General features: G+C 39.3%; 1 protein-coding gene across 2 annotated transcripts; it reads right to left on the bottom strand.

Annotated features, from left to right (window-relative positions):
- Positions 1-952: 952 nt before the first annotated feature.
- Positions 953-27,107, bottom strand: LOC124139323 (ubiquitin carboxyl-terminal hydrolase 20-like). Of its 2 annotated transcripts, XM_046506315.2 has the most exons (23): positions 26,932-27,107; positions 26,366-26,468; positions 25,303-25,422; positions 24,627-24,727; positions 24,213-24,358; positions 22,376-22,445; positions 20,852-20,965; positions 16,830-16,908; positions 14,674-15,307; positions 13,935-14,026; positions 12,701-12,876; positions 11,626-11,730; positions 10,495-10,540; positions 9,764-9,875; positions 9,069-9,134; positions 8,402-8,493; positions 8,328-8,362; positions 7,713-7,776; positions 6,763-6,868; positions 6,043-6,124; positions 5,220-5,328; positions 4,339-4,441; positions 953-3,181 (listed from the first exon to the last, which is right to left on the bottom strand). In XM_046506315.2, the coding sequence occupies exons 2-23, from the start codon at positions 26,453-26,455 to the stop codon at positions 2,598-2,600; spliced, it is 3,126 nt and encodes a 1,041-aa protein (XP_046362271.1). In that variant the 5' UTR covers positions 26,456-26,468; positions 26,932-27,107; the 3' UTR covers positions 953-2,597. The 2 variants fall into 2 exon arrangements, with proteins under 2 accessions (XP_046362271.1, XP_046362270.1); XM_046506314.2 differs by lacking the exon at positions 8,328-8,362 and having other exon boundaries at positions 8,367-8,493; positions 26,932-27,106.
- Between the last annotated feature and the right edge of the window lie 617 nt (positions 27,108-27,724).

Here is a 27,724-nt window from a genome sequence, read left to right as displayed (position 1 = left end):
GTTGATAGAAGACAAGTGCTCACATTCTTCTCACGTTTATCCCACGAACACTTTGAAAACCTGTCCTTAATTATGCAGGAAGGACAATACTTGTGAGGATCTACTTTAGACAGTTTTCGTTGACACGAGGCACAAATGCCCGACATGTTGCCACGTGTATAATCAAGTCAAACAGTGAAACACGTGTTGAACACAAACAATGGATTACCAAGGATTACATTCCGGGAGTCTACAGGGAAGACATATTATCATTACTTTATTAGAACAACAACTGCAGACACACGATAAGTACTAGTAAAATACAAACTAGCAGACTATCGCAAAATTCCTTCTCGAGCGACCAGCTCAGAGGCGCGCTGAGAGATTTGTGACATGTCATGGGGAGGTGCGTGCGCTACCGGACGGAAACAAGTTTATTGTTTACATTCCAGTTTCTGGCTTCCTTTTAAAGTGCGACTAGAGGTATGAGATACCCATTTGTACGACTGAAAACAGACTAAAACATACAAAATGTGACAGATGTCACAGAGCAGTACCTGTACATGTACCTTAGTATAAGGTAAGTCACAGTATTGTTAACCTCTGTCAGTGTTATAGAGAGGCCGCCTTGACAGACTGAAATATACCAACCCATCTCCATCATGTCATCATGAAGTAAAAAATACCTGTTTACCCTTAATAAAGTCAAGATATTTCAGATGCTCTATGATTCTTAATTTACATCAGTAACTTCATGAAATGAAAGTTCTTTTACCAAAAACATTATTTAAATGTAAACCTACATTCAGCCTCCGAAACTCTGCTAACCCGAAACAACTAAATTGTGCTGAGGAGAAGTACGAATCCATTGATGGTAGACCTCACTGACAAGTAGCATTTGAGGGCTATAATTCTCAACCAGTTCTCAATGCATCAATTTTGCTACAAATCGGAACTGAACAAAACACACAGAAAATGTAAACAATTTAGTTTATTTAGGTTAGCTACAAACCCCAAGGTCCTGTATAATTAGTTGAGGCTGTAGTTTGAAAGGCTGTACATCTATCATGACAACTGAATATTAACAATTCAGGATCTGTGATTCAGAGTGTAGAATTAGCAAGAAGATGTATCAATGTATTCATGAGTCATCCTTTCAACATCAGGGTTATGACAAGGACCCTTTCACTTTCATACTTAATGTCAAACATCACAGTGTTTGCATTTTCTTCATGAGCACAAACCCACAACAATGAACTGAGACACCCTCAATGTTATCATCCTCAGCCAGTGCATTTACAAATATAAAAAACTAATAATCCTATCCAGGTGTTGAGATGCAGATGTACACAGTACTTTCCACACATCCCTCAGTCTCTCTCTTTATACCAGAAATATCTCAAGAATAGATGAAAGAGCTTTGGGTTGTTCAAACACTATGACATACATGACAAGACTTAGAAGTTATTCGAAACATATAGCTCACAATGAGTGTGACACCTTGCTGATATTTGCACATTGCATTGAAGTGATTCTCAGAGCTGAACGATCAACGTCATCAGAACAATTTCCTGACATGATACCAGGTGAAGCTACAGCTTTATATTTCCCTCGGTTCTTTCTTGAAATATCAATAAGGGATATGTGAGTGAGTTGGGTTTAACCTCGCTTTGAAAAGTATTTAAGTGTCAGCTTAATGTGGGAGGAAAGCCCGAAGTGATGCATGTCTCAGATGTTTACCACTTTGGTGAAACGCATGAGCATGGGTATGGTGCTGACAAACCTAAAACATAACAAGGATATCATAGGTTTCTCGGTGTGCCAAAGGGACACAACACTGCTCACTGAGTTCCAGTGCCTTAGACAGCTGGGCTGCCCGTGCCCCTATATGGGATGTGTAGATTATCCTACAAAATCTTTTAATTATGGCTACCCGTTCCTCACAAAATAAGGCTGGACAATTCAAAATTCTATAACAGTTGTTATTCTCTAATTTCCTTCCCTGACAATACGACTTAATTTTCTCTCACTTTTATAACAATATTGAAAGATGTACCATGTTGGTTTGAAATTGCCCAGAGTGTTGATTTGTTGCCCTGACAACACCTGCTGCGGCTGTCGTCAATCATTGTAAAACTATGGGAACAGTTGCTATATAGCTTTGTGAATCCAGAGATAGAAATTGGCATTAGTCTAGTTTGCCTGATGTTAAAGATATCCTGAGAAGAATGTCAGATTCTTGAGGGGTGACCTTGTGTGTTACCACTATTCAGCCAAGTAATGGTGCCCAAAAGATCAACAAACAGCCAGCTCATTGCCCTACAGTGTAAAAACAGGGGGAGTCCACTCTACCCAAACATTATTACATTTTGTCATGATTTCAACATGTTCTCAGCAAATAAAGAGTTTCTGCATGGAATTGTGACAATTTATCACAAATGATCAAAATCAAGACAAGTTAATTATCAATTCAGAAAAGATTAAAGAAAATATTACAATTATTGATCAGGTTTCAATGTAAAAATGTAAATGAAAACAGCTAATATTTCCTTCCTTCATAAGAATCACAGGAAGTAATTATAATGTTGTCTCCCCTTAATATCTCAATGACCCGGATTTTACACCCGGGCCAATTCATCCACAATGGGAGCCTTCTTTGTGATCTTTTCAGGTGAGTGAACTGTGATACTTGATGCCGACACAGACCTCCCATCAGTCGATGCTGAATCAAGGCTTCCTGTGTCCGCAATACCCGTGTCGATGGAATCAGTGTCTCCACTGGATGGCTTGTCTGAACTACTAGACACCCTACAGGCAGCTTCCTCTGTGTTAATCTTCTCTGTAGAAACGCTCTTGCCACCACTTGAGACTACACCCCCTGAGGGAGCTGCACTAGAGTTCCGGTTCACTGCTCCAACAGTCCCTGAAATGACATGTGCAGAATTCGACGCCGACCCAGTCGTGGTCAAAGCAGAACTTTTGCTTGATGCTGATGAACTTGCTGCAGCTGTAGCAGCAAGGGTTTTGGTGACGGCGTGGGTGCTGGTTTGTTTGATAAAGAGCTCTGGTCCGCCCCCATAGATGTTGTGGAGGTAGTGCCACATCTCCTTGGACAACTGACCATGGTCAGAGGACTGTTTCAGCTGGTGTTGACCATTCTTGTATATGGCGATACGGCTGTTGTCTATTGTATCTGGAGGGCCTGAAAACGAAAAGATAATGTCTTACTTCCTGTCAGATTAATACTATTCAGGAAAAGTAAATAACAGGTTGTTTTTCAAGCCAAAATGGTCCCTATAGAACATTAAGTCGCTTTTTAAGTCAGTTTTACAATCACTGCAAGTGAGTGAGTGACTTGGATAAATGCTGCTTTGAACAGAAGTAATTCATTATAACATGGGTGAACGATAAGCCCCTAAAATATGCAGAACTGTCATGATACAAACAAACCAAGGATTATAATTTGGCTGAAATTGGATCTCTTGCCCAGTTGATACTGCACAGCTGATGGACATAGCTTGTTATAGCAAGATGGAATGCCTTCCACCACCAGGGCTTCTTGTGTAAATAGGATTTAGTTTTCAGGTTTTTTTCTTGAACAAATAGTAAAGAATTGCTGCATGTGGTATTTCATTTAATTATCTTTGGAGTATCAAAAGGCCCTGCATAACAAGAAATCCTCTGGGTAACACTTGAGAGCTGACTTTCATGTGATTGACATCATAAGCATTGATCTACGCAATTGGGATACGAAGAAATGCATCAACCAAGTCAGCGAGCCTGACCACCTGATCCCATTAGACGCCTCTTATGACAAGCATTGGTCGCTGCAGACCTATCCTAACCCGGATCTTCACGGGTCCTAACAGCCGTTGAACCACCGGATCCCCAAGTTCGTCTCCACTCATAACTAGACACTGGTGAATGCCATTGAACCACCAGATCCCCAAGTTCGTCTCCACTCATAACTAGACACTGGTGAATGCCATTGAACCACCGGATCCCCAATTTCGTTTCCACTCAGAACAAGACACTGGTGACAGCCACTGAACCACCCAATCCCAATTTAGTCTTCATTCGAAACAAGACACTGGTGACAGCCATTGAACCAACTGATCCCCAATTTAGTCTTCATTCAGAAGACGATACTGGTGACAGACATTGAACCACCCAATCCCCAATTAAATCTCCACTCAGAACAAGACACTGGTGACAGGCATTGAACCAGCCGATCCCCAATTTAGTCTCCACTCAGAACAAGACACTCGTCACAGTCATTGAAACACCTAATCCCCAATTAAGTCTTCATTCAAAACAAGACTCAACCACCCTCAATTCCCTGATGCTGTGCCCACTCACCCTCTGCCTTCCCCCTGACAAAGCTCTCCCATTCCTTGAACCAGGCCATGCTGATGGCAAAGATTACTGCAGGACACTCGTCAGTCTGGAAGTCCTCATTCAGCTAGAAAAGACACATGTTCCTCATACAGACATTGTAAAGTAACTTTAGTATTGCTAAACATGCTAAATTCAAACATTTTCAGCTTCACGCAGGGATGAAATTTCAGACTATCTGTGAATGAGTAAACATTTTTTTGTGTAGTCAACACAGATATTTATCGACTTGTGGACTTTCCGGAATAATTTGGGGTTTTCCTGGCACAGAAATGGGGGTACTTCATAATCACTGCATCCTACTTGAAGCCTCCATGCTGGAGGCTTATGACTTTAACCTGTCTTGACTTCTAGGAATTCTAATGAAGTCAGCCTTACACTTGTCATAAATGGGGATTTGTAATGTATGTTACCTAAATTAAAGAGTGAAGAAAATCGGACACTGACTGTCAAAACTGTAGCATTTCCAATTAGAACAGAAGTGTCAAACAAAAGTTCATAGAGTTCATGGTTCAAGGCCATGCTTTTGTAAGTCCCATGAGATTTGCAATGCATATTATTTACAACCATTCTTAAATTGTAAGCACAGAGTTGATATGTTGCTTCGATTAAAAATAAAATCCTGATCGCCATATCTCAAAAGGGGTCATAATGAGAGAAGATACCAACACAAGCCCTGGTTAACTTACAGCAGGACCTACTTGCACAAGCAATCCTAGCACAAAGATGAGCGTAACTCCCATGCTTTAACATAGGCTTACGATAGTCTTAGCGGTAACATCGCTTGGTGCGAGTGGACCCTGGCAGTGAATCAGTCAGTTAGATGATCCTGTGTGAAGCTGTACCTGTATAAATGTCTCCATCTCCGTCTTCTGTCGGTAGCGCAGTTGTTCCAGTTCTCTCTGACAAGTCTGGCAGGCATACAGGTAGTTACACACAGGCCCTCCTCCAAACCTACATCAGGAAAACGGGCAATAGTTACGTGGCTCTTACAACCAGCATAATGTACTTGGGACATCATTGTAGTCTGCGTAGTCTGAGTAGTCTCAGCAATACAATGGTGGTCTTTAAATATTCAAGTTTAGACCAGACAATCTAGTGATTGATATCATGAGCAAAATCCACACAAATGAGAAACGATGTCATCAACCATGTAACTGACTCTGATCACCAGATATATACACCTCTTATGCCCAGCATATGGTGATGAAGATGTATAATCTTGCCCAGAATCCCTGGGTTCATGATTTGTAATCTGGGTGAATCAATGATTCAACAATGAAGGCAACAAAGGGGAATAAATCTGCACCGCACATTAAGGTATTTAGACACTTGGCAAAAAAACCATACACTAACACCAGTGCTACCCACTCATCCCTTGTCACCCGTGAAGATCCGGGGTAGAATAGGTCTTCAGCAACCCATGCTTGCCATAAGATGCGACTATGCTTGTCGTAAGATGCTTGTCAGGTGGTCAGGCTTGCTGACTTGATTGATACATGACATATGACGTATTCTAATTCATGATGTCAATCACTGGATTGTCTGGTCCAGATTTGATTATTTACAGATCACCGTCATATAGCCCGAATGTTGCTGAGTGTGGAGCTAAACAACAAACAAACAAATAAACACTCATCCCTTGTAGCAGGTAAAGATGTATCCTACCTGTTGTAGAGGAACTCCCACACCGCCTGGTTGAGGGGCTGGGCCAACTCCTCCACATGGTTGGTCTTCCCTGGAGGAACACCTACACAGGAACAACACAGTTCAGTTGTCAACTTTCTACCATACACATGTGCTGGATTGAATCACAGTCATTCTACAATCAAAGTTACCTTCCTGTGGTGTTCTGTACAGTGTCCAAAATAACTGCCTTCCCACAACCAAATGACAGTGACTTTTAAAATTGGGCGAGTAACATTTCCGTGAACATTGGCCGGATTATATAGTTGAAACTGTAGTTAATATTGAATTCTATGAGTCACCAAGTCAGTTAAAGGGTCATTTAATGTCAATGGCTGCTGTCAGGTTTTTTCTTCATTTTGTAGCTTGTTGGAAGTGGTTTGGGATAGTTTTCGTTAACAAGCCAGTGAACTTCGTGAACTAATTCATACACTGGTCCTGTAGCCGCAGTATACAACCATGCTTGTAACAATTTCACTTTAAAGATGTCTGTTCTGTGAGGACTTAACTTCTTATTTTTTGGCAATTGATATTGTCTTTCTGAGTTCCTGTTCCAGATACAATGGTCAAATAGATTTTAAGTATGTTTCCTTCATGGAAACAGACTAGTGTTAGACATTCTGTTTAAACTATAAACACACACTATCAACATAACCAGAGCTAGCATATTCTGAAACTTTGTGTAAAATAAACAAGCCATACCTCCATGCCGACAGAGGAAGTCACGGTTTGTGATCGGACCTGGCTCAGCAAAAGTGTTGAACTTGTTGATCCATTGACGAGAAACAAAGAACTGCATGAGACTTGGCTGAAACACAAAACGTCATGTTATTACCATTCTTCAACACAAAGATGAAACTTCAGATCACAATACAATACAGGATATAAACAATATTCGACGTAATAAGCGCCCAGGGCGCTCTCAAAATTAGAAATAGGGGGCTCTTATTAGAATATAATTTTGATGAGAAAAAAAAACAGAGTTGAAAGATTGTAAATGATATAAAAGAAGAATCTGTGTGTATTATACACTATGGATATATTTTCGAGAATTTAATAGCCAAAAATGAAGGGTGCATATAACAAACAAGTGCGTATTTTACATGAATAAATAAGTCTTGTGTATATTGATCAATTGGAAAGGGTGCTAATGTTCACTAGTCAATATATTAGCAAATATCGCCATGGGCGCTTATTAGAGCGGGGCGCTTATTACGTCGAATACAGTACTTCTGGTGAGGCGCTCAATTCATCATCACAGAGAGTGATCAGACATTCTAAGAGATGAATCATCAGTCCTAAAAATTGCTTTGCCATGTTTACATATGTTACCAAACAGGTAAACTTGAAATGTCTTATCGGGAAAGTTTCACAAATTTTCAAAAATATGTTCCAGAATGTCTTGTACCAGCAGCTACCTAATTTAACACTGGTGATGTTGTTAAGAACAGGTTGTAAGAGGCAACTATAGTGGATCAGGTGGGCAGGCTCTGTAACCGATTGGGCATCATCATACACCAATGGTGTGGAATGTTGCACCTGTATTCAGTCACTGGCTTCCTGGTCCAAACTTGATCACACACAGGCCACTGAGGCAACTATGTAATACATGCTATAAATCTGTAAAGTGTAGGGTCATTGCTTGCTTTTACCTCTTTTGCCTCCATCAACTCCATGGCTTCCTGCCTCAGACTGTGCATCTTGTCATTCTGTTTCCTGCAAGACACAGACAACCAATGACATGCAGGTAGCACTTTCTACTTGGAAAACATCTAAATATCTGCAAAAGCTTGCCTATAATATATATACTTTTCAAAAGAAGTTAAAGAACACCCTATTCTTTCATCAATCTCATAAAAATCAGACTATAGTGCTCGCTACAGCTTCACAAAGACCCTAGGACATCCCATTACAGGTCACGTCAGACCGACCTTTCGCAAACTTTGACCGACCAATGAAATGGCTAACCAGAAGTTGACTTTAGCCAATCAGAAAGCAGCTTTCTCTAGCTTTACAGCACTAGTTTCAAACTGGCAACTTCCATTAAATCCAGACTACCCCTTGTAAACTATTTTGATAAAGTTCTTAATACAAAATTTGAAAAATGAACATAACAAATTCAGGAATGTCTAATAGATGACCAAGACTGCATGGTAATACTTCCCATGGGCTATGGAAAGTCTCTTCTGTGACAAATATTGATCCAATTTTTAAGCAAGAGATAGACGATTTAGAAGAGCACATAGGCCTCACAGTTGACCACCTACCTATAGAAGAGCACATAGGCCTCACAGTTGACCACCTACCTATAGAAGAGCACATAGGCCTCACAGTTGACCACCTGCTGCACGTCCACCTCTGTAACATACTGGTCGTCAAACTCATACCACTGCTCGTTGACGTAGTTCAGGCAGTATGCAGTGTAGTGGCCTCCTGCAACCAAATCATACATCAGTGAAAAGTGAGTGAGTGAGTGAGTGAGTGAGTGAGTGAGTGAGTGAGTGAGTGAGTGAGTGAGTGAGTGAGTGAGTGAGTGAGTGAGTGAGTGAGTGAGTGAGTGAGTGTTGGATTTAACGCTGCTTTTAACAGCATTCCAGTTATATCATGGCGGGTCAGCTTAATTCGGGAGGAAAGCCTGGAGTGATGCAGGTCTCAGATGTTTACCACTTTGGTGAAACCAATGAGCACAGGTATGGTGCTGACAAATCTAGAAACATAATCGGGGCGAATCGGGATTCGATCAAGTAGATTATTCAAAACGGGTGTCATGTTGGCCATATTCAATAATACTGAAAATCGAATTTAAACCTCTTGAAAAAAATAAAGGGACATCATTGGAGCAACAAACATGAAGTTTCAGCAACATTGGTCGAGATTATGTATCAGTGCCAGTATCTTTTCGTAATTTGCCTGCACTGTAATCAAAGATAAACACTTTTTAAAGGTTTCTAAAGCACTGCTTGACACTCTAAATATTTTCAAACAAACTCCCTTGACTGTCTACTGACCTCCAGCTGTTCCATGATGACAAATGACGGCCACCAGGTTGTAGCTTGTCACCTCAGACTTGCAATCTGTACAACAAATATATGGTTTACTGTTTGATTGGCACTCTCAAAGTTGGTGGGTACATAAGACAACATACAACTTTATGCTAAATGCAATAAACCAGAAATTGTTGTCCATAAAGTTGTGTTTTTCCTTATTAACTTGGTTATACGTAAAGCATACAGTACCCCATGAGTAAGATTGTGTGTGGATCTGGTCTTACAACATTGAAACAATACCACAATGTAGGACAACAAGAATATGAGGAATTAAACCCCTATGTCTTCAGCCATGGCTTCAATACACAAACCTTTTGATTTTGTTTGTTTGTTGAGCAAAGCTGCACTCAGCAATTTTCCAGCTATATGACAGCAGCCTGTCTGGCCTAGACCAGACCATGCAGTGATCGATATTGTGAGCAACGCTCCACATTGTCGGGGTATGTCACCGAGTCTGACCACCTCATCCATTTGGTCACCTCTTATGACCAGCATATGCTGCTGGGGACCAGTTCTGACCCGGAATCCCCACAGGGGACAAACGTTTATACCACTAGGCTCCACCTCCGTTTCATCAGACAGGGAAGCCATGTGTGGTCTAAAAACCGACAAATACACAAGCGTGACTTTTACCTGTATCACGACTCAATGCTCACCTTTGTGTAAATAGGGCTTCATGTCCAGGCCTTCAAGGGGAAAAGTGACATACGTTGAGATCTTAGAGGAGTAGAATTCATGGCGGAAACGCTTCAAGTGAATACACACCACCTACAACAAAGACATATTCATAACACATAATGCCCAAACAATCTCATTAAAGTCACATCACAAACGCTAAACAAAGATCTGAGGACAGCCCATTCAGAAGTTAGGAAGGTCAGAACTGAGACCAACCACTGAAATGACTAACAAGAAGTCAACATGAGCAAATCAGAGAGCAACTTTCTGGAGATATATACGGCAGTAGTTTCAAACTGACGACTTGTATTCCAGACTACACTCCCCAAAAATATTTGACAATGTTCTTGAGAGCTGTTTGGAGGAAGTGAGCGAGTGAGTATGGTTTTATGCAGCTTTTAGCAATATTCCAGAAATATCACGGCAGGGGACACCAGAAATGGGCTTCACACATTGTACACATGTGGGGAATCGAACCCGGGCCTTCAACCTGACTAGCGAACACTTTATCCACTAGCCTACCCCACCGTCCCTGTCATTTGGAATACCCTGTGTTAATCTGAATACAGCTATCACTGAATTAAAGCAGAGCAGTCAAGAGAGTACAGTGAACTCAATATTCTCGGTATCAGATAGAATTTTCTCTATCTACATATTTCTTTATAGATATATTTAAAAGACACACAAGAGAAAGAAAGATCATAGTTACCTCTGGTAATTCTAATACTTTGGAATACTTTAAACCATTCCTCAATCTGAAAACAAACAAATATATTTTAGCAATGGCAAAAGACTTATCCATCCTGACTGAATTGCATGTACATTGTATCGATACATACGACAGTAGAGTCACGATACCATACATTTCGCTATAGTTAATTTACAGTGTCTCTGCAGAGAACATCTGCACACTCCAAGTGGCATGGCTACAAAGAGGTTGCTGAATGTAGCGTATGTACTGCTTCCTTTGGAAAGAGACTGTGTTCAAAATATGCCCCTGTTCATCCAGCAGTTAAAATGGGTACCCTGTAGGTTGTGATGGTAATATGAATGTTACCCTTCTTGGGCCAGACAAGGCAGCTTGAGTTGTATACTCCCCAGGGGGGTGAGAATGAAAATTGAGTACACACTGATTCATTGACTGGGGTAATAATGTTAGCGCTTGAGCATGGACAAGTGTATGGAGGCTAGCACAATGTAAGTACACACATTATCATATTATTATTTTAAGCTCCTCCTTCTTATAGCATTTTGCATAGTCAGTATTATCAGATTTAGTATTTTGTTTCAAGATAGGTGATAAGTTAATTCTAGCCTGTGTAGTTATAAGTCTGGGTCATTGCAAAACCTCAATAATAATTTTATTTAAAAAGGGAAAAAACTCAAACTTGCTGAAACATGAATTGATACATGGGAAGTCATATCGTGTACCGTAATGTTAGGTGTAATTTCGTAAACCATCAGTGAATAATGACACCCCTTGTATAAAAAATATATACCCACAATCAATGGTTTGTGTACATTAGAGGAAACAATTTGACATAAGCTGATAAGGTAATGAAAGTAACTTTAGAGATGAATTTACACTGATTGGCTGATTGTTCACCTGACATGACTTTTTATGGTGGTGTCTTTAGATTGTCACGCAGAGAGATATCAGATTAGAGTTAAAGATCTGATTTTCAAGACACTGGAGCAATGATCCACTCATGGGGGTATGATGACATACAATCAGTCCAAACAAAAAGTCTAACAACCAAATCCACATTTTTGTCCACAACTGCTATTAACCATGGTATATCTCATCAAATCATGTAAACATGGTAAACAGGAGACCTACTTCTTGCACTTCTCACAGCTGTACATGTTGTCCCCCTTGAGCTCATCGGCCGAGAAAAAGGCAGCCAGACAGTCCTGCAGCGAGATGGTCGGACCCACGAACCAGCTGAAACACACACCAACACAGTATTGATAATTTTACATTAAATTAAGTATAACATTGAATACTTTTCTTGTAAGTTTGGGGCAGGCCACATGCACCTTGGATGGGCTGCATTCAGGAGAGGTGTTTCAAGTTTCTGCAAACGGATGTATTTGCAAGCATTGTTTTCACTTTTTGTTTAAAAAATGAGACATAACATAAATTGTGAGACAGGATAAGTAAAAATCTACAGTAGCACAGTATCCCAGTACTACTCAGGGTACAGCTACAATTTTCTGCAAAGCCCTGAAGCAAGTACATTGGGTAAAGAGTTTTTATTTTCTCCAAAATCAGAAATTGGTTAAAGTCCATATATTTTTAGGTATTTTAGCATTGCATTGTAATCAGCGTGATGTAACATTAATTATTAAAGCCTTTTCATATTGGCCTTGCTGTCAGTGAATTTGAAATAGAGGTCCTCTTTGCAAAACTACCAGAAAAACATATCTCAGTATGCATAATGAATAACCTGAAGGTGCTGACATTTGGGGCAGTGTTACTTGTGATAGGCATATTGGTTCTAAAAGGGTTTATTAACTGCAAGAGTTAAGTGGAGCCTCTTACGAACAATAATGTGGAACTAAATTCTAGGATGGTAGATTTTGTTTAATAGATGTGTCCACACACTTTTTGTAATATGGGAAGTCATAATCATGATAAAAAAGTGATCGCAAAATAAAAATTTAGAATTTCATTCAAACTTGAATTCTACAAGTTAGAACGATTGAAACAACCTTTCCATCACAAGCCATAAACAAGTGATTACAAATTGATTACAAATTGGTTGTACATGTGACAATGGCTGTAGTGAGGTCACTGACCATTGCTAACTAGTCAGAATTACTGGTAATGGTTTTTTTCTTTTGTGGAATATCTCAGATTACTGATTATCATAATAGTTGGTGTATCTGCATTAAAGAGGTCAACAACTTACCTCTTCATCCAGTTAAACATCATTGAGATCCAACCTTGGTTGACCTCACCACATGCCCCGCCCTTGACGACCCCTGACCCTGGCCCCACAGCCTGGCTGGAGTGCAAGACATGCAGGTGATCTTTACTTGGAATCGGCAGACTTAGGTCTTGGAATGTCTCCTTGGTTGTAGACACCTATTGGGCATCAGAAAAACATTGTCATGAAAAGGTAAAAGTGATAAAGGGAGGCAAGTGTACCACCAGAACACAAGAGACTTTTAGTGGTACAAGCTCTCCCTAAATTCTCCTACAAAAGAGTGGTTAAAGCCATTTGATGTGTTGGGTGCAAATTAACCATTAAAGACCCAAGATTCCCTTAGGTTGAAATACCTACTTTCTACCAAAGTGATAAAGGGAGGTAACTGTACCATCAGAACTAAAGACACCGTCTAGTGGTCCAAGCTCACCCTAAATTCTGCTACTACACAAGAATAGTAAAAGCCATTTTATGTGTAAGATACAACAGACCCTTAAAGAACCAAGTTTCCCTTAAGCTCAAATTCCTACCTTTCACAAAAGTTATAAAGTGAAATAACTGTGTTATCAGAACACAAAATAGATAAGGGAACAAAGAAATAACATTCACTGACCATTCAATCAATACCAGAGATCTTAAACTAATAGTTAAACTAATACTGCCAACAAGTTTAAAGAAGTTAAATAGTAATTATGCCAACCAATGAGTACACAAGATACACAAACCAATGAATACACATGATACACTAAGTGACTATGCTTGTCGTAAAAGGCGACTAACGGAAAAGGGTGGTCAGACTCGCTGATTTGGTTGATGCATGTCATCGTATCCCAATTGCGTGGATCAATGATCATGATGTCAATCACTGGATTGTCTTCAGACTTGTCCAGATTCGATTATATACAGACCGCCGTCAAATAGCTGGAATATTGCTGAGTGCGGCTTTAAACAACAACAAAAACTCTGCATCACTGGAGTTATTTCCATTGAGCACTTGGCAATGAAGATGCTGTTCAACATGCCCCATCAACATGTCTGGTGATTTTTTTTATCTCAAATTCACCCGTTCGTTTGCCGGATTTCGCTGAAGGGGTATGGTGTAATTTTTTTCTGCCCTTGGTATTCGGAAAAAAATTCTCCAAAATACTGAACCCGCTAGAGGGGGGTGCGCATTATACATGGGTGCGCACTATACTCAAGAAAATACGGTACCCACCCGCTCACACATGAGGCACATGACAGAGCTGAGGATCTTGCCGTCAAATATGTCCGAGATGACGCTGCGATGGAGCACATTCTTCTTTGAAACTGAAACATAACATAAATACCTGTGTTACCTTCTTAACAAAAACAAATCAAACATCATTATCAGTGATTATGATTGGTTACATGTGTGTTCTTGATTAAATTCTGTTAGTCCATTAGTCACTTTCATTCAGTGTATATTTACCATGTTAACATATATCAATCTTTATCAGTTTATGCCTGGTCAGAACAATCTAATTCTCATATATTTTCTGACGATGTACATGATGTAACCATGGTAACCACGCACTTCATCATGATACAATACTGACATGTATGTTCGGTGAAGCATCACATTAACTTACCAATGTCATCCTACACTTAATTAGTGCAATGAAAAACCCAGTCTAATGTAGTCGCAAAATGTTTAGAAATAAATCATTAAAATAATGATAGTGTATTAAAAAAACTTAGCATCATCAGTGAATGGAGAACAACTCGTCGGTGGAAGCAGGCATACAAACTAAGAGTGAGTATAGTTTCACGACACTTTTAGCAGTATTCCAGCAATTTCACAGTGAGGGACACAAGAAATAGGCTTCACACATTGTACCTATGTGAGAAATCGTACCTGGGACCTTGGTGTGACGAGCGAACAAGAAACAAACAAACAAACAAACAAACAAAACAACACATGCAGATTGACCTACCTCTCCCACTGTTCAATGACTTTGTACTGGTTGATTTGTGCAGTGCTTGCTGTATCGGTGCCGTGGTCTCTGTTGCTGTAGATTGCGATGTTATCGTCGTACTCGGTAAAGAAAGCTTCGACCTCTGACTTACCGCTGATGACCCCAAATCCGACACGGCATCCACAAACTCTGTGGAATCACTTTTCCTCAAATGATCACCAGATGGTCCATGCTTAACACTGACATGATCCAGACTCTGTTTTGACAACAAGTTGGCCGTCTCCTTCATTTCCTTCGTGTTAGCCACATGATCGTCTACATTATCGTAACACCCTGACCTCACAGTCGACCTCCGTTCTCTAGTACGAGGGTTGAGTTTCGTCTGTTCATTAACGTCACTGTTTTCATCACTGGAGAAACTATGCTCCACAGAACTCTTTTCACTGCTCAGCCCTGAGTCACATGTCTCGTATTCATATTCCGATTGGCTGCTGCTGGAATCAATGGAATTCTGTCGATCATGTGAGTTGAGATCCACCTGGCTTACAATGACTTCTTTTGACTGGTCATCGCTGTCAGAGTCTTCAATGATTGGCTGTTTCAGCTCTTCATGTAGTTGATCCATGTAGCAGCGTAAGAATTCTTGCGTATCCTGAGGTAACACACGGGAAATAATACTTTTTTTATAGTAAAAATATTATTTATACTTATCCTGACTCATACTTATGGCTTATCTCTCTCTCTTCCAAATAGAGACTTTTATTTCTTGGCTCACAGATGTTTAAAAAGAAAAGACAAAAGAAAAATGATGCTTCAGAGTTTTTTTCTACACTTAAATTATAATTTACTCGGTAGGTTTGTCATGCTGGTGTCATGCTTGATGATCAACATATTGTGCATATGAACACACAATGCCAGTTAGAAAGTGGTCAAATGTAACAAATGTTATATTTGGGATAACACTTTCTGAGTAAAGTACAGATTTTCGTACTTTTTGGGTTGAGTCCCTGTCTGGGATTGGAACCCACACTGCCAGAGTGAGGCACCTTATCACCAGCACACAAAGTCGGCGATCTAACCCACTCAGCCACTGAGGCTTCCACAAAATGAAATCCGACAAATGGTAGTCTAGATCACATACTTTGTGTACCCCTCTGACAAGTGTAATTGGCACAGCTCCCATGGCTGAAAGCTATGAACACACAATGCCATTTATTGCCAACTTGGGTTCAAATCCCCGACGGGACTCAACCCAAAAAGTACGAGAATCTGTACTTTACTCAGAAAGCTTTACCCCAAATATAACATTTGTTACATATTGTACATACATTTTGATGTTTTCAGATCATTTTGTTTTCACTATTATTTTCAAAGGGTAAAGCCAATATTGAAATATTTTTTTGTGATGGGATTCGAAAACGTTAATGAATATTTATCTGCATGAAAAATGTAAAAGTTTAAGTTGCAGATCAGGACTCCATTCAGCTATATGAAACATGTACCAGTGCAACCTATTATTGAAAATTGCAACCAAATAGTAATACATGCACCAAGTGTGAAACTTTGGTAAATTAATGGGACCAAGTGCAACCCGGTTGTTTTTGGTGCAACTTGGTTTCACGTCTCAACATGCACCTTGTGCAAGTTAAATCAAGTTCCCATCTGCAGATGCTCTAAAGCTTTGGAAGGTAAAAATAGTTTACAGGAAAACACAATTGTTATTTACTGCCTCATGCTCCAGGACGGAAAGGAATAGTGACCAAAAGCATGGACTGGTTGAGTGTTACTGTTTTGGGACTGTTTCATTGTAGAGCTAGGTTATGTGTAGTTTTAACTCTGCTAAATTGAATTTGAAATCAAATGCACTCCAATGCACATTACAAATATGACATCTCATTGCTCATTGTGACACAAAAAGATATGACATCACAGTCAGAGCTAGAGAAGCCCCAAATTTCAAGCTCTCTCTAGTCCATAACAGTTAAATACACACTCTTTTGTCTAAGATAATATGTCTTTCTGTGTTACTGTATGTTGAGGCATGGTAGATGAAATCCCTAAATATTGAAGGATCCGGGCAGGCCAGGGGACACAACTCTGCGGAGATACATGCAGTGCAAACGATGACTGGGCCACCTGTACCCTCCAAACACAGATAATAAGGTGCCACTCACCTGTTGTGTGTATCCCCTGAACATAGGATGAACGTGTTTCATCCCACTGACCACACTACTGGGGACAACATAGCCCTGCCTGAAAGTAGAGAAATACATCCTAAAACAGGTGTCAAACATCTAGAGAACTTGGTGGTAGAGTGACCTGGTGGGCAATCTCATTAAAAGCAAATCTTTTAGTACTCTGATATGATATCTCTCCGCTTTAAGATATGAAGACACCTTCACAGGAGGTCGTGTCAGGTGGAATTTCAAACCAGTGTTGAGGCTTCTAAAACAGAATTCTAACTTCTGCATCTCCAAGAAGAACTAAAACAAGTTCCAAAAGTAGAAAGTAAAATGGTGCCATTCTGTTTTTGAGGATACTTCATGCATATTGTGATTTTGGAGCAGGGGGTGGTGAAAAATTATGAAAAATGTTACTTGACCAAGGGCAATTATAACCAAGTCTTATTTGACCTATTTTAAAACGCTCTTGCCCAAAATCAAACTAAAAAAAATCAGTAAAATGTTACATCTACAGAACTGAGAATCAGAGATAGTGTTCCCTCACTATTGCTCAGTTATAGCGCGCGGTAACGCAAGGCTCCCAAAATTTACTTACCGTGTACATATTAAATAAACTCAAGTTTTAAACTGACACAATGTTTTCCCCCCATCTCCAAAAAATTTATCAGCTGATCCCTGCGAGCATGTCACGCAACACTCACAGTTATTAACAGCAATAACAGTCAGATTACTGCTATTTACGCCTTGAAACAAAGTTAAGTTGCCAGAGAATGGATACATATAGTATGATATACCATAAATGCCAACTTTGACTCGATAAAAGCCATTTTTGTGGCAATTTGACTACTATGTCAACATAACGTATTCACAATAGAAATACATGTAGCACATGTCCCTACGGTGACTGGTCAAATTGTTCCATACGCAAAAATATCCTGCAATAGCAATCACCTGTACCAAATTGCTACACTTATGGTTCTTATTGTTTTTAACATATTGTAAAAGCTGCAACTAAAATAACATGATATTGGAATATATTATTATAATAATTTCAGGTACAATTTCTTGCAACCATTTCATCAAAATTCTTTGAAGTTGTATCATTGGGTACCTGTAGATTGGAGAACACATGTGTGCAGCTGGTTGATATTTCCGGCTTAGTTTACAAGAAAATACACACAGTAATCTTTATCTCTGCCCATATAACAATGTCTTGGAGAGCAGGAAATGTAACTTAAATGGTAAATCATCATGTCTTGTGATGATTTATGTCAAATTTCATCTTTATAACAACCAAGTTTGTAGGATTACAAGGTTTTTTTTCAAACACACGATATTTTTTTTCACACTATGAATCATAAACTACAATTGTAAACTCTGAACCTTGCTTCGTAGATCGTGTTAGGTAAGCAGATCATGTACTGTTGTGTTGGTCATCTATCCCCTACGACTCCACCTCGGTTAAACCGCTGATCGTCTATAACTCCTACAAATTATTTGAACACCAAAGGTTGCGTTGTAGCACCCTTCAATATAGCCTAACTCCGTCATAACATGCGTTAATGCATGGTTCCCAAAATTTATGTACATTTTTTAATAAACTCAAGTTCTACACTGACACAAAGTCTTTTCCCCATCGCATAACATTATTTCCAGATGATCACTGTGATAACGCAACACAGAAAGTACCAATCAACATATCCGAAATGGAAGTCCACAATTTAATCCTATTATTACAGTATCTGGTTATAAAAACATGTTCACGTATATCTGGACTTATTATCATTATTATTATCTTATTTTTTTCTCTAAAATTACATTCATATTATTTAGATTGATTTCGGCGAAATTGTGTGGGATTGGTTGATAAATAACTCGCCATTATTTACAGCAACCACGGTCAGATTGCTGCTACTGACGCCTCAAAACGAACTTTAGTTGACAGGGAATGGATACACATATCTTAAATGCCATACTTTGACTCGTTAAAAGTCATATTTGTTATAGTCTGACATATGTGAGCCTCTACGGTGACTTGTGTGTTCAAATAAAATATTTCATCAAAGCTAGGCCAAGCGAAGCTTTTAAAGTCGGCACTAGACCTACCTCGCCTTACAACTTCAAAGAAATGTAGTCAACTGTCCATCATTCAATTTCCAAGAAACATGTGCCATATATGGAAGTCTTACTATGATTTATCAATGAAACAAGCCTGGTTCTCATTGTTGTTTAACTGCCTGACATCGAAGTGTATTAATCCCATTGGTTGACTGGTGTAACTGTATGCAAATTAGAGTGCCATTCTGTGACACTAGCAAAATGTTAGCCAATGAAATATTGTAACATGACCACATAATTACATTCTTGCGAAACTTCATTTCACCAGTTCACTTTGTATGCTCTACTTCTCCACGGGCATGCTAGAAAACATATATTACTCGCTCGACATCTAAACTTTACTTTGCACGGGCGTCGGACAATGGTATTTTTTCAACCCCTGCTGAGTGTCGTGATACCTGTGTGTGTGATTTGTACCAATCAAAAGATACGAATCAAGGGGGTTAAAAAATTAAGCTGAATTGTTTCAGAAAGCTGACACCAGATTGGCTGAAGAACCCATGTCTTCATTGAGATTGCCAAAGTTTGCCTTAAAGAGTGGCTGAAAAGTTCTGAGCCAAACTATGATGGAATGTGTTGGAGTTGGTTGCTAATTTTAATTTTACAAAATCCCCTCTGGGGTCCTCTGCCAACTCTGCCTGTGGGCCTGGATTCCATTGGTGCAGGAGGTTTCCTCCTGACGATGTGAGTGTGTGAGTGACTAAGGTTTTACGCTGCTTTTAGCAATATTCCAGCAATATCACGGCGGGGGACACCAGAAATGGGCTTCACACATTGTACCCATGTGGGGAATCGAACCCGGGTCTCCGGCGTGACAAGTGAACACTTTAACCACTAGGCTACCCGACCGCCCCTCCTGATGATGCCACGTCATCATTTGCATAATGCTTGCCGGACAGTTTTTTCTTCAAGCTTGGGAAGAGATGCTGATGCCAAATCTAGTGAATATGAAGGATGTTCAATGAGTCACAGTCATGCATTGCAGCCATGGCAGACAGACTTGAGCACAGGTGCATTGCCCTTGAGGAACAGCACACTTTTAGTCATGTTTTTCATGATGTTTAGACTTGACATTGTCATGCAGATGCCTAAGCAGATGAGCATAATATTGGGCATGAATGGTCTGACTTTTTGGGAGGTAGTCCTTTGGAATCCCAGAAACTGAAGCCATCAGATGGAACAGACTTTGCCTTCTTCTTCGTCAGAGAAGTTTCCACGGTTTAGTTTAGTTTCTGACTGCTAGTGGTGAACCGAAGATTACATGGTTACAGATTGCTCAACAAAATCAGGTGGGTCTGCTTTGGTGTAAATTCTCTCAGGAAATTATGAACCTGGAGTATTTCTGATCAGGGGTCAGAAACCTTAGAACTTTTACTTCTCAAACTGTCTTTATACCCAGTTAATGCCTCCGAATGTTCTCAACTCTCTCATGAGAGATGCCTGCTGTATTGGTTATGTGACACAAAGTGAGTTGTCGATCATCCATAACCAAATCATGAATTTTATCAACATTTTCCATGGTCTTGGTAGTTTAAGAGGTCTTCCTGATCTTGGATCATCTTCAAAACTCTTTCTTTCCCTCTTGAACTCCGCCGCAAGGCTCCTAACAGTGGCAAAGGAAGGAGCATCATCCACCTAAGCTGACACCATGCATGCTTGATGGCTGTTGAAGCCCTTTAAGCTGCTAGTTTGTCCATTTTCACCAAACACCTTGCCACTTTGATGCCTGGAGAAATATGCTGCCTGGTTGTGTTTTTGTTTCAAATGCAGCCTGTAAGCATGGAAAGTATTGTACTTAATACATGCAAACTGTTCAGGGTGTACTATACATCCTTTGTAGTTAAGCTCAGAACCTTTTAGCCACCAAAAAAACTTTTTTCCAGAAAAATACTCACCTCTTCTTGTGCCAGAGTTCTGATACAAGCCTGTGATAGCCTCGAGACAGCATGGGGCTCCTCTCTGGCCGGACAAATCCTGGACAGTCTAGGAAATATCGTGTCAGGGGCGGACTGCAAGTTATGACAGGAATGTATGACAGTAATGTTTTAATAGTGCTTGTTATCAAACTGGACTCAAACATGCATCAATCTATTTGTAAAACACACAGCCCAACAAGGTGCAAGCAAAATATTGACAATGTTTATCACCAGAGGAAACACTGAGTGAGTGAGTGAGTGAGTGAGTGAGTGAGTGAGTGAGTGAGTGAGTGAGTGAGTGAGTGAGTGAGTGAGTGAGTGAGTGAGTGAGTGAGTTAGTTTGGTTTAACACCGCTTTTAAAAGTATTCCAGTTATATATCGACGTGTCAATGTGGGAGGAAAGCCCGAAGTGATGCAGGTCTCAGACGTTTACCACTTGGGTGAAACCCACGAGCAAGGTCAACGTTGTTAGAATACAACACTGATTCGTCAATTATGAATGCAATGTGTTGCCAAATGCTATACTGATTTACAAAATTGGAATAACACATCATGAAAATGAGACATTTCTGAATTCTGAAGCAAAGTAAGGCTACAAATGTGTTGACATCTACAATTATAATTTTGTCATCATATGGTTCTAACATGTTTAAGGGACTAGGGGTGACTATTGGTCTGGAAATCACAATTGCGATAACTATTGATATTGAAAGAAACTATTGCGATAACTATTGATATTGCAAGCAACTATTGCGATAAATATCGATAGTTTTCAATGTATCATTTTAGATGGATTTTAGAGTTGAATCAAACCTAGGAACTGAAGTTTCCTTTGAATCTGATAACCATAACAACAAATTACTCCACTTGACTGTCACCCTCCGCCATTTTACTTTAAGAAAGACTGGTTGCTAAGCATCAAGGTCAGTTCATCTAATCCTCACTTGGCTGTGTTCGTGAGCATGTTTCGGTGACTCAATCACATGATATGGTAAATACAATTGAAACTATTGATATTCATTTACGAAATTGATACTTTTGAACGGAAACTGATTTAACAATTGATTTATTGACTTTAAGTGCTTACCAATAGCAATATATCAATATTTCGATTTATCGTGACACCCTTATAAGGGACAATGGCTATTAATTATGGGTTTAAAAAAACAACATAAACTGAAAGTTTGTCAGGGGTCTGGGGGACTAAGTGATTTATGCCCAAATTCTGGTAATGGCATGTTTTCATTGGACCCCTGGTGAAACAAAATTCCACAGAATTCCAGGGATTCATCGAAAAATTCTCATTAAACAAGAAGACATTTCATAATAACTTAGTCATAAGTAAACATGGTCAAAATTAACTGTACATTTTAAATAACATTTCTAATCTATGGTACCACGACTTAATATACCATAATATTCTATCCATAATCTGGAAAAACTGCTGTACCCCAGATATTAAACAGCCTGAGATATTTAACAGTGTGAAAGAGATATCTCACCAGTTGGAGAGGGCTTGCAGAGCTGCATTCATGTAGCATGTATTGCCCAGATTCTGAAGACCTGTCAAACCTGAAAATAGTAAACAAAAATTTGGTTTAATGCCACTTTGAATGCATGCTGGTTATCATGGTTATGTGAGGATGTGTCACCTTGATGTGGGAGGAAAGACAGAAATTATGAGTGAGTTGGGATTAAATTAATGCTGCTTTGAACAGTATTCCAGTTGTATCACGGCGTGTCAAGTTTAATGAGGGTTGGTTGGTTGGTTGGTTGGTTAACACCGCACTCAGCAATAGTCCAGCTATATGACGGTGGCCTGTAAATAATGGAGTATGGACCAGACAATCCAGTGATTAATATCATGAGCATCGATCCACGCAATTGGGATCGATGACATGCATCAACCAAGTCAGTGGGCCTGACCACCCGATCCCATTAGTCGCCTTTTACGACAAGCATAGTCGCCTTTTACGGCAAGCATGGGTTGCTGAAGACCTGTTCTACCCCGGATCTTCACGGGTCAGTTAACATCACTTTGGGCTTCTTATTTTTTCAGTTTAATGAGGGAAGAAAGCCAGGAGTGATGTAGGTTTTAGATGTTTACCACTTTGGTGAAACCAACAAGCACGGGTATGGTGCTGACAAACCTAGAAACATAATTCCACAATTCCACAATTACCTTCCACATTAAGCTAGAATCCTCAACTCACTAACACGTTAAAAAATAATTTTGTATCTAGAAAATATTATCTTCTTCCATTAACTTTCTTTTAATTCATATTTTACATATTTACCTACTATCTACACAGTGGTTGATCTAATTAATTCACAATATCCTTTATTTGTTAGTTTATTTGTAGATTGATATAAACTAAAGAAAGCAACTCCTATATCATATTATATCTCTTCACATGCGACTCCCCACACTCAGTACTGTACACAATAAATTATCTGGTGTTATTTTTTTAACCACAAAGCATAACCTGAAACAATAACATTAGCAAATTCAATTGACTTGCAAACATCAACGTAGTTTGTGGTCAGCCTGTTGTGTTGCACTTTGGGCTGTTATGATCCGTTGTTTATTGGAATCCATAATGTTTCGGTCTCAAATAAGAACTAGATTTAGTCAATGTAATTGTGTGATGGAACACTTCTGAAATTAATTATCATTAAACAGGAAGCAATATTTGCATTTTTTGTTCAAGCTTTATGCTGCATATTTCTTCACTTGGAATTTTGTGATGAATATTTTCTTGATTGGCTAGATGTGAGAATTCCATGTCATGTAGCAAATACAAGCTCCCAAGAAGGCAAGTACTGAAACTTTATTCTGATTGACTGCCACTGATAGCTTGCCACACAGGCTGATCTGTTTATAGATATTGGGTTTTCAGATCTGTAAAGAAATATAGGTGTGCAAGTTGAAAAGGGGTGTTGTTATACATCTGGGGTTTTGAAATTTTCATGTATTTGTACACAAACATCTCAAAATGAACAATTAATGGTGAATTTTTCTGCATATCTTACGCAAATATGTAGCTTATTGGAGCTCTGAATCTAGAAACCTAATCAGGGTGAATCTGGGATTCAAACCCATAATCACAGGGTTCTGGCATGCCTGAGGGAGACAACTCTGAACAGCAATAAGCATGTGTAATCATAATGAATCAATCTCATTCCAAACTACACAATGATTGTCTTATCAGTTCCAGTCATCTCTTTCACAACATGAAGTTGAAAGAAACAAACAAAAACTTTTATCCGAAAACAATTTGAAAGCTTAAGTTTTTCTTGTACTAATTGACCAGTTTGGAACTTAATCATGTTAATTACCTCGTGGTCTGCCATTTTCATCATCCATATCAGACTCAGAATCGTCAAGTCCTGAGATACTCCTCTGAGGTGAGCTATCGTTGGAGATGTCAGACCTGTTGCCACAGCTCATTGAGCTGCTCATTGCCTGGGCGTTCTCAGGGATCCTGCATAACACAAGGGAACGACTACATTATCAAGGACTGGGAATGATCCAGCATTTTGAGAGGGGAGGAAGAGAGAACAGGAAAGATTGACACAACTGATGTCATGTCATAAAGGGAACAACAGATGGAGGAACTCACTCACTCACACACACACACACACACACACACACACACACACACACACACACACACACACACACACACACACACACACACACACACACACATGAATTTGATGGCTACAGCTAGTGACTAGTGAGCTACTCACACAAAAGGTGGGTTGTTGTTGTCAGGGAACACTTCACACTCACAGAAGCTGCACCAGATGCGAAGTGTTGTCAGGTTGATGGACAGAGTGTGGCTTGTCTCCTGAAATCAAAAGTTATTTTATTCTCAGGGGTGTGCATCATTGGGGATTATCTTTTGTTACTTGTAGGTTTGTGTTGTGCTTGTGTTTGGGGGATTGGGTATAGAATGTGATTGAGGTGGTATATGCCCCAAGGATAACATAAGTGCTTAAATGTGGCACCATGTGTTTGAGACGTGGATTAGCTACATATTTGATGTAGTACAAAGCAGCATTTCCCATGATGTTGAGGATGCAGTTTTGCACCACCAGCACAAAGCCTGACACAGTATGACGGGGCAAGGTGTCATTGATTGAAATGTTAGTATTGATCATAGATCACAATTAGATATTGTTGATAGATCGACTCAAAAGCACCATGATACACATATGGATACACTGATTAATGATATGTGTATGGATAAAAATTACCTATGTAGGGTTTGTTTGTTGTTTAACGCCATACCCAGCAATATTCCAGCTACATGACTTTATCTGTTAACACTAGGGTAAACCATGACTGTAATGCTGTGAACAGTACCATACATATGAACATGTTTCTACCGATCCTTAGAAAAAAAGAAGTATATTGACATACTGAGGAATGGAGTGAGCTGTGATCCTTGACGAGCTCCCCACATCCAACATACTGACACTGTCCAATGATACATAGCCACAAGTTTGAGCCTTTCACACTACAAGAATGACATTCTTGGTCCTGAAAAACAAGTGGTTTAGACATGTAAGAGGGTATTAATTCATCTTATTATCTTAGTTCATAATAACTTAAAGGTTGGGCCGAGACTAACTGTCAAAGTCAATGAGTCATTAATTTGCTGTGGCTGTGAGATATCATACAAATATCAAAAGAGGACATTGATAAGCATATTCAGTTTGGTACCAGGAAAATAAGCAACCAAGGCCATGAAGATGTAGTTTAAGTTATTTCTGCATAGAGTGGATCGCCAATCCATGCCCTTCAAAATTACAAAACAAGAATATTTGTGTGACTCAAGAAATGCCTTTAACCAGTTGATTACGAGTGGCCCAGTTGCATTAACATGATAAAGCACTGCAATTCACTGTGCAGAGTTGTGTCCCTCAAACGTGCCAGAACCACAGGGTTATCATGATTATAGGTTCGAATCCCAGTTTGCCAAGATTATGATTGTAAATTTGTCAGCCATACTTATGGGTTTCACCAAAAAGTGTTAAATGTCTATGAATAGCATCACTTTGGAGTTTCCTTCCATGTCAAGCTAATATAAACAATAATCAAACAAATATACTCTCTTTTATCATCACATGATCTGTAATATATGTCACAGGGATAGAAATGTAGTTTTTTCAACTGTGCCACAGGACATGCGTAAAGATATCTATCCCAGGTGTTCACTTTGTGACAACTACAAGCAAAATATTTATCCAAGGTTAGACAATAAACAGTTGTAGTTCTGAACATTTGGCCCCACCCATTTCACTGAAATTGATTATACCATTTCTTAGTAACCAACATTTTCTTTCAACATATTTAGGCAAAGGGAACTTATTTTAACTATGCCATCACAAGTTTAACAGAGCTATTGGCACTAAAAAAAAGGAATTTCAAACCCTACATGAACATATAAAAACTAAGCATGGATGTATAACATGCAACCTACATGTTTTGCCTTCTGTTTGACTCTCAACTCTTCCCAGTTAACGTCACCAATCCCTCTCACATGAGAGCATGTGGACGGACTTGTTGGCATCTTGATCTTGACCCTTAACAAATAGATAAATACATGTTATAATCCCTTGACCACAACATATAAAATACATTTCACAAATTGTATCTTATTTTGCATGGTTTGTGCATGTTACGTTCCTTATATTAAAAAATCGGACATGGTTTTGACTGGCTTCCTAAAGTAATATTTGACTATAATATTAACTTGTAGTTATTTTCGCCATGTAACGAATGATGCTATAGTCACACCAACAGGACATTTAAACATGTTAACATGACCATCAAGCCACACAGAACATGGTTTTAATTTCGATATAAATGTATTATTTATTACTCGTGTGTCTACTAAACTGAAAATATATCGATTAAACACGTGACCAGTTGACACAGAAGTCGCACATTCGTGTGTAACAGGCTGACTCAAGGATTTTGAAACATTTTCAATCGACATCATGAAACGTCATACACAAATTTACATTTGACACGGCTATTACTCACTTATTTGTCGTGGAAATGTAATCCGGGGAGGGTCTAATCGCAACAAGTCACATTATCAAATGTGATCTTGCCACAATTGGAGTCCTGCTATGATCAAACCAAATTTGCTAAGGATACCACTACCCGGTGCAAGTTATGGCGACGACCTATGCTAGCGCTACAGGAAAAGGGGGGAATAACTCTATTTCACTCATTGTTCCAACCGCTACAAATTGTTTCATAACTATGAGTATAAATTTATAGTCATGTATTTTGTAGGTTTGTTGTTCTAGTCTGCTTGTACTGAGCACAAAGTGACATATCAAGGAGATAATGGATATCAGCTGATGTAATGAATAATGTTTAATGCCACTTATATGATATTTTGGTTCCGCGATTAGTAAGGCAAATGAACCTTCCAGAAAGGAAAAGAATTTACGATAAGACACTTTTCGTTGTCAATTTCATATCATATGTGATTATATAAAATTATAATGGGGACATAATGGAATGAGCGATCAGAGTTTGAGATGTGATATACAAATATTTAAGATTACATTGCCATTACTTCATCGAGAAAAGAATGACGTCATCATTCAGTCACAAAACACTAAAAACAGGGGCCCTGGTTAAAACCGTAATTCGCCAAAAGGGCACAAAAAGATCCTGGTAAAAAAAATAGATCGGGGCCAGTGCATAACGGAATAGCCTAGTAGTTAAAGCGTTCGCTCATCATGCCGAAGAGACGGGTTCGATTCCAGACATGGGTACAATATGTGCGAAGCCCATTTCTGGTGTCCCCCGCCGTGATATT

Source organism: Haliotis rufescens, unplaced genomic scaffold, assembly GCF_023055435.1.
Source record: "Haliotis rufescens isolate VD_foot unplaced genomic scaffold, xgHalRufe1.0.p SCAF_8, whole genome shotgun sequence".
Classification (NCBI taxonomy): Eukaryota; Metazoa; Mollusca; class Gastropoda; order Lepetellida; family Haliotidae; genus Haliotis; species Haliotis rufescens.
Note: the sequence above shows the minus strand (reverse complement) of the source record. Positions and strands in the feature narration are given on the sequence as shown.

Bases quoted from the DNA above. Each gene is read 5' to 3' on its own strand.
- LOC124139323 (XM_046506315.2), bottom strand. From the start codon at position 26,455: ATGCCAACAAGTCCGTCCACATGCTCTCATGTGAGAGGGATTGGTGAC. The intron at 14,027-14,673 runs GTAGGTCAATCT...GTTATGTTTCAG, and splicing joins GTCATTGAACAGTGGGAGAG to TTTCAAAGAAGAATGTGCTC. The intron at 8,494-9,068 runs GTCAGTAGACAG...ATTTGGTTGCAG, and splicing joins TCATCATGGAACAGCTGGAG to GAGGCCACTACACTGCATAC.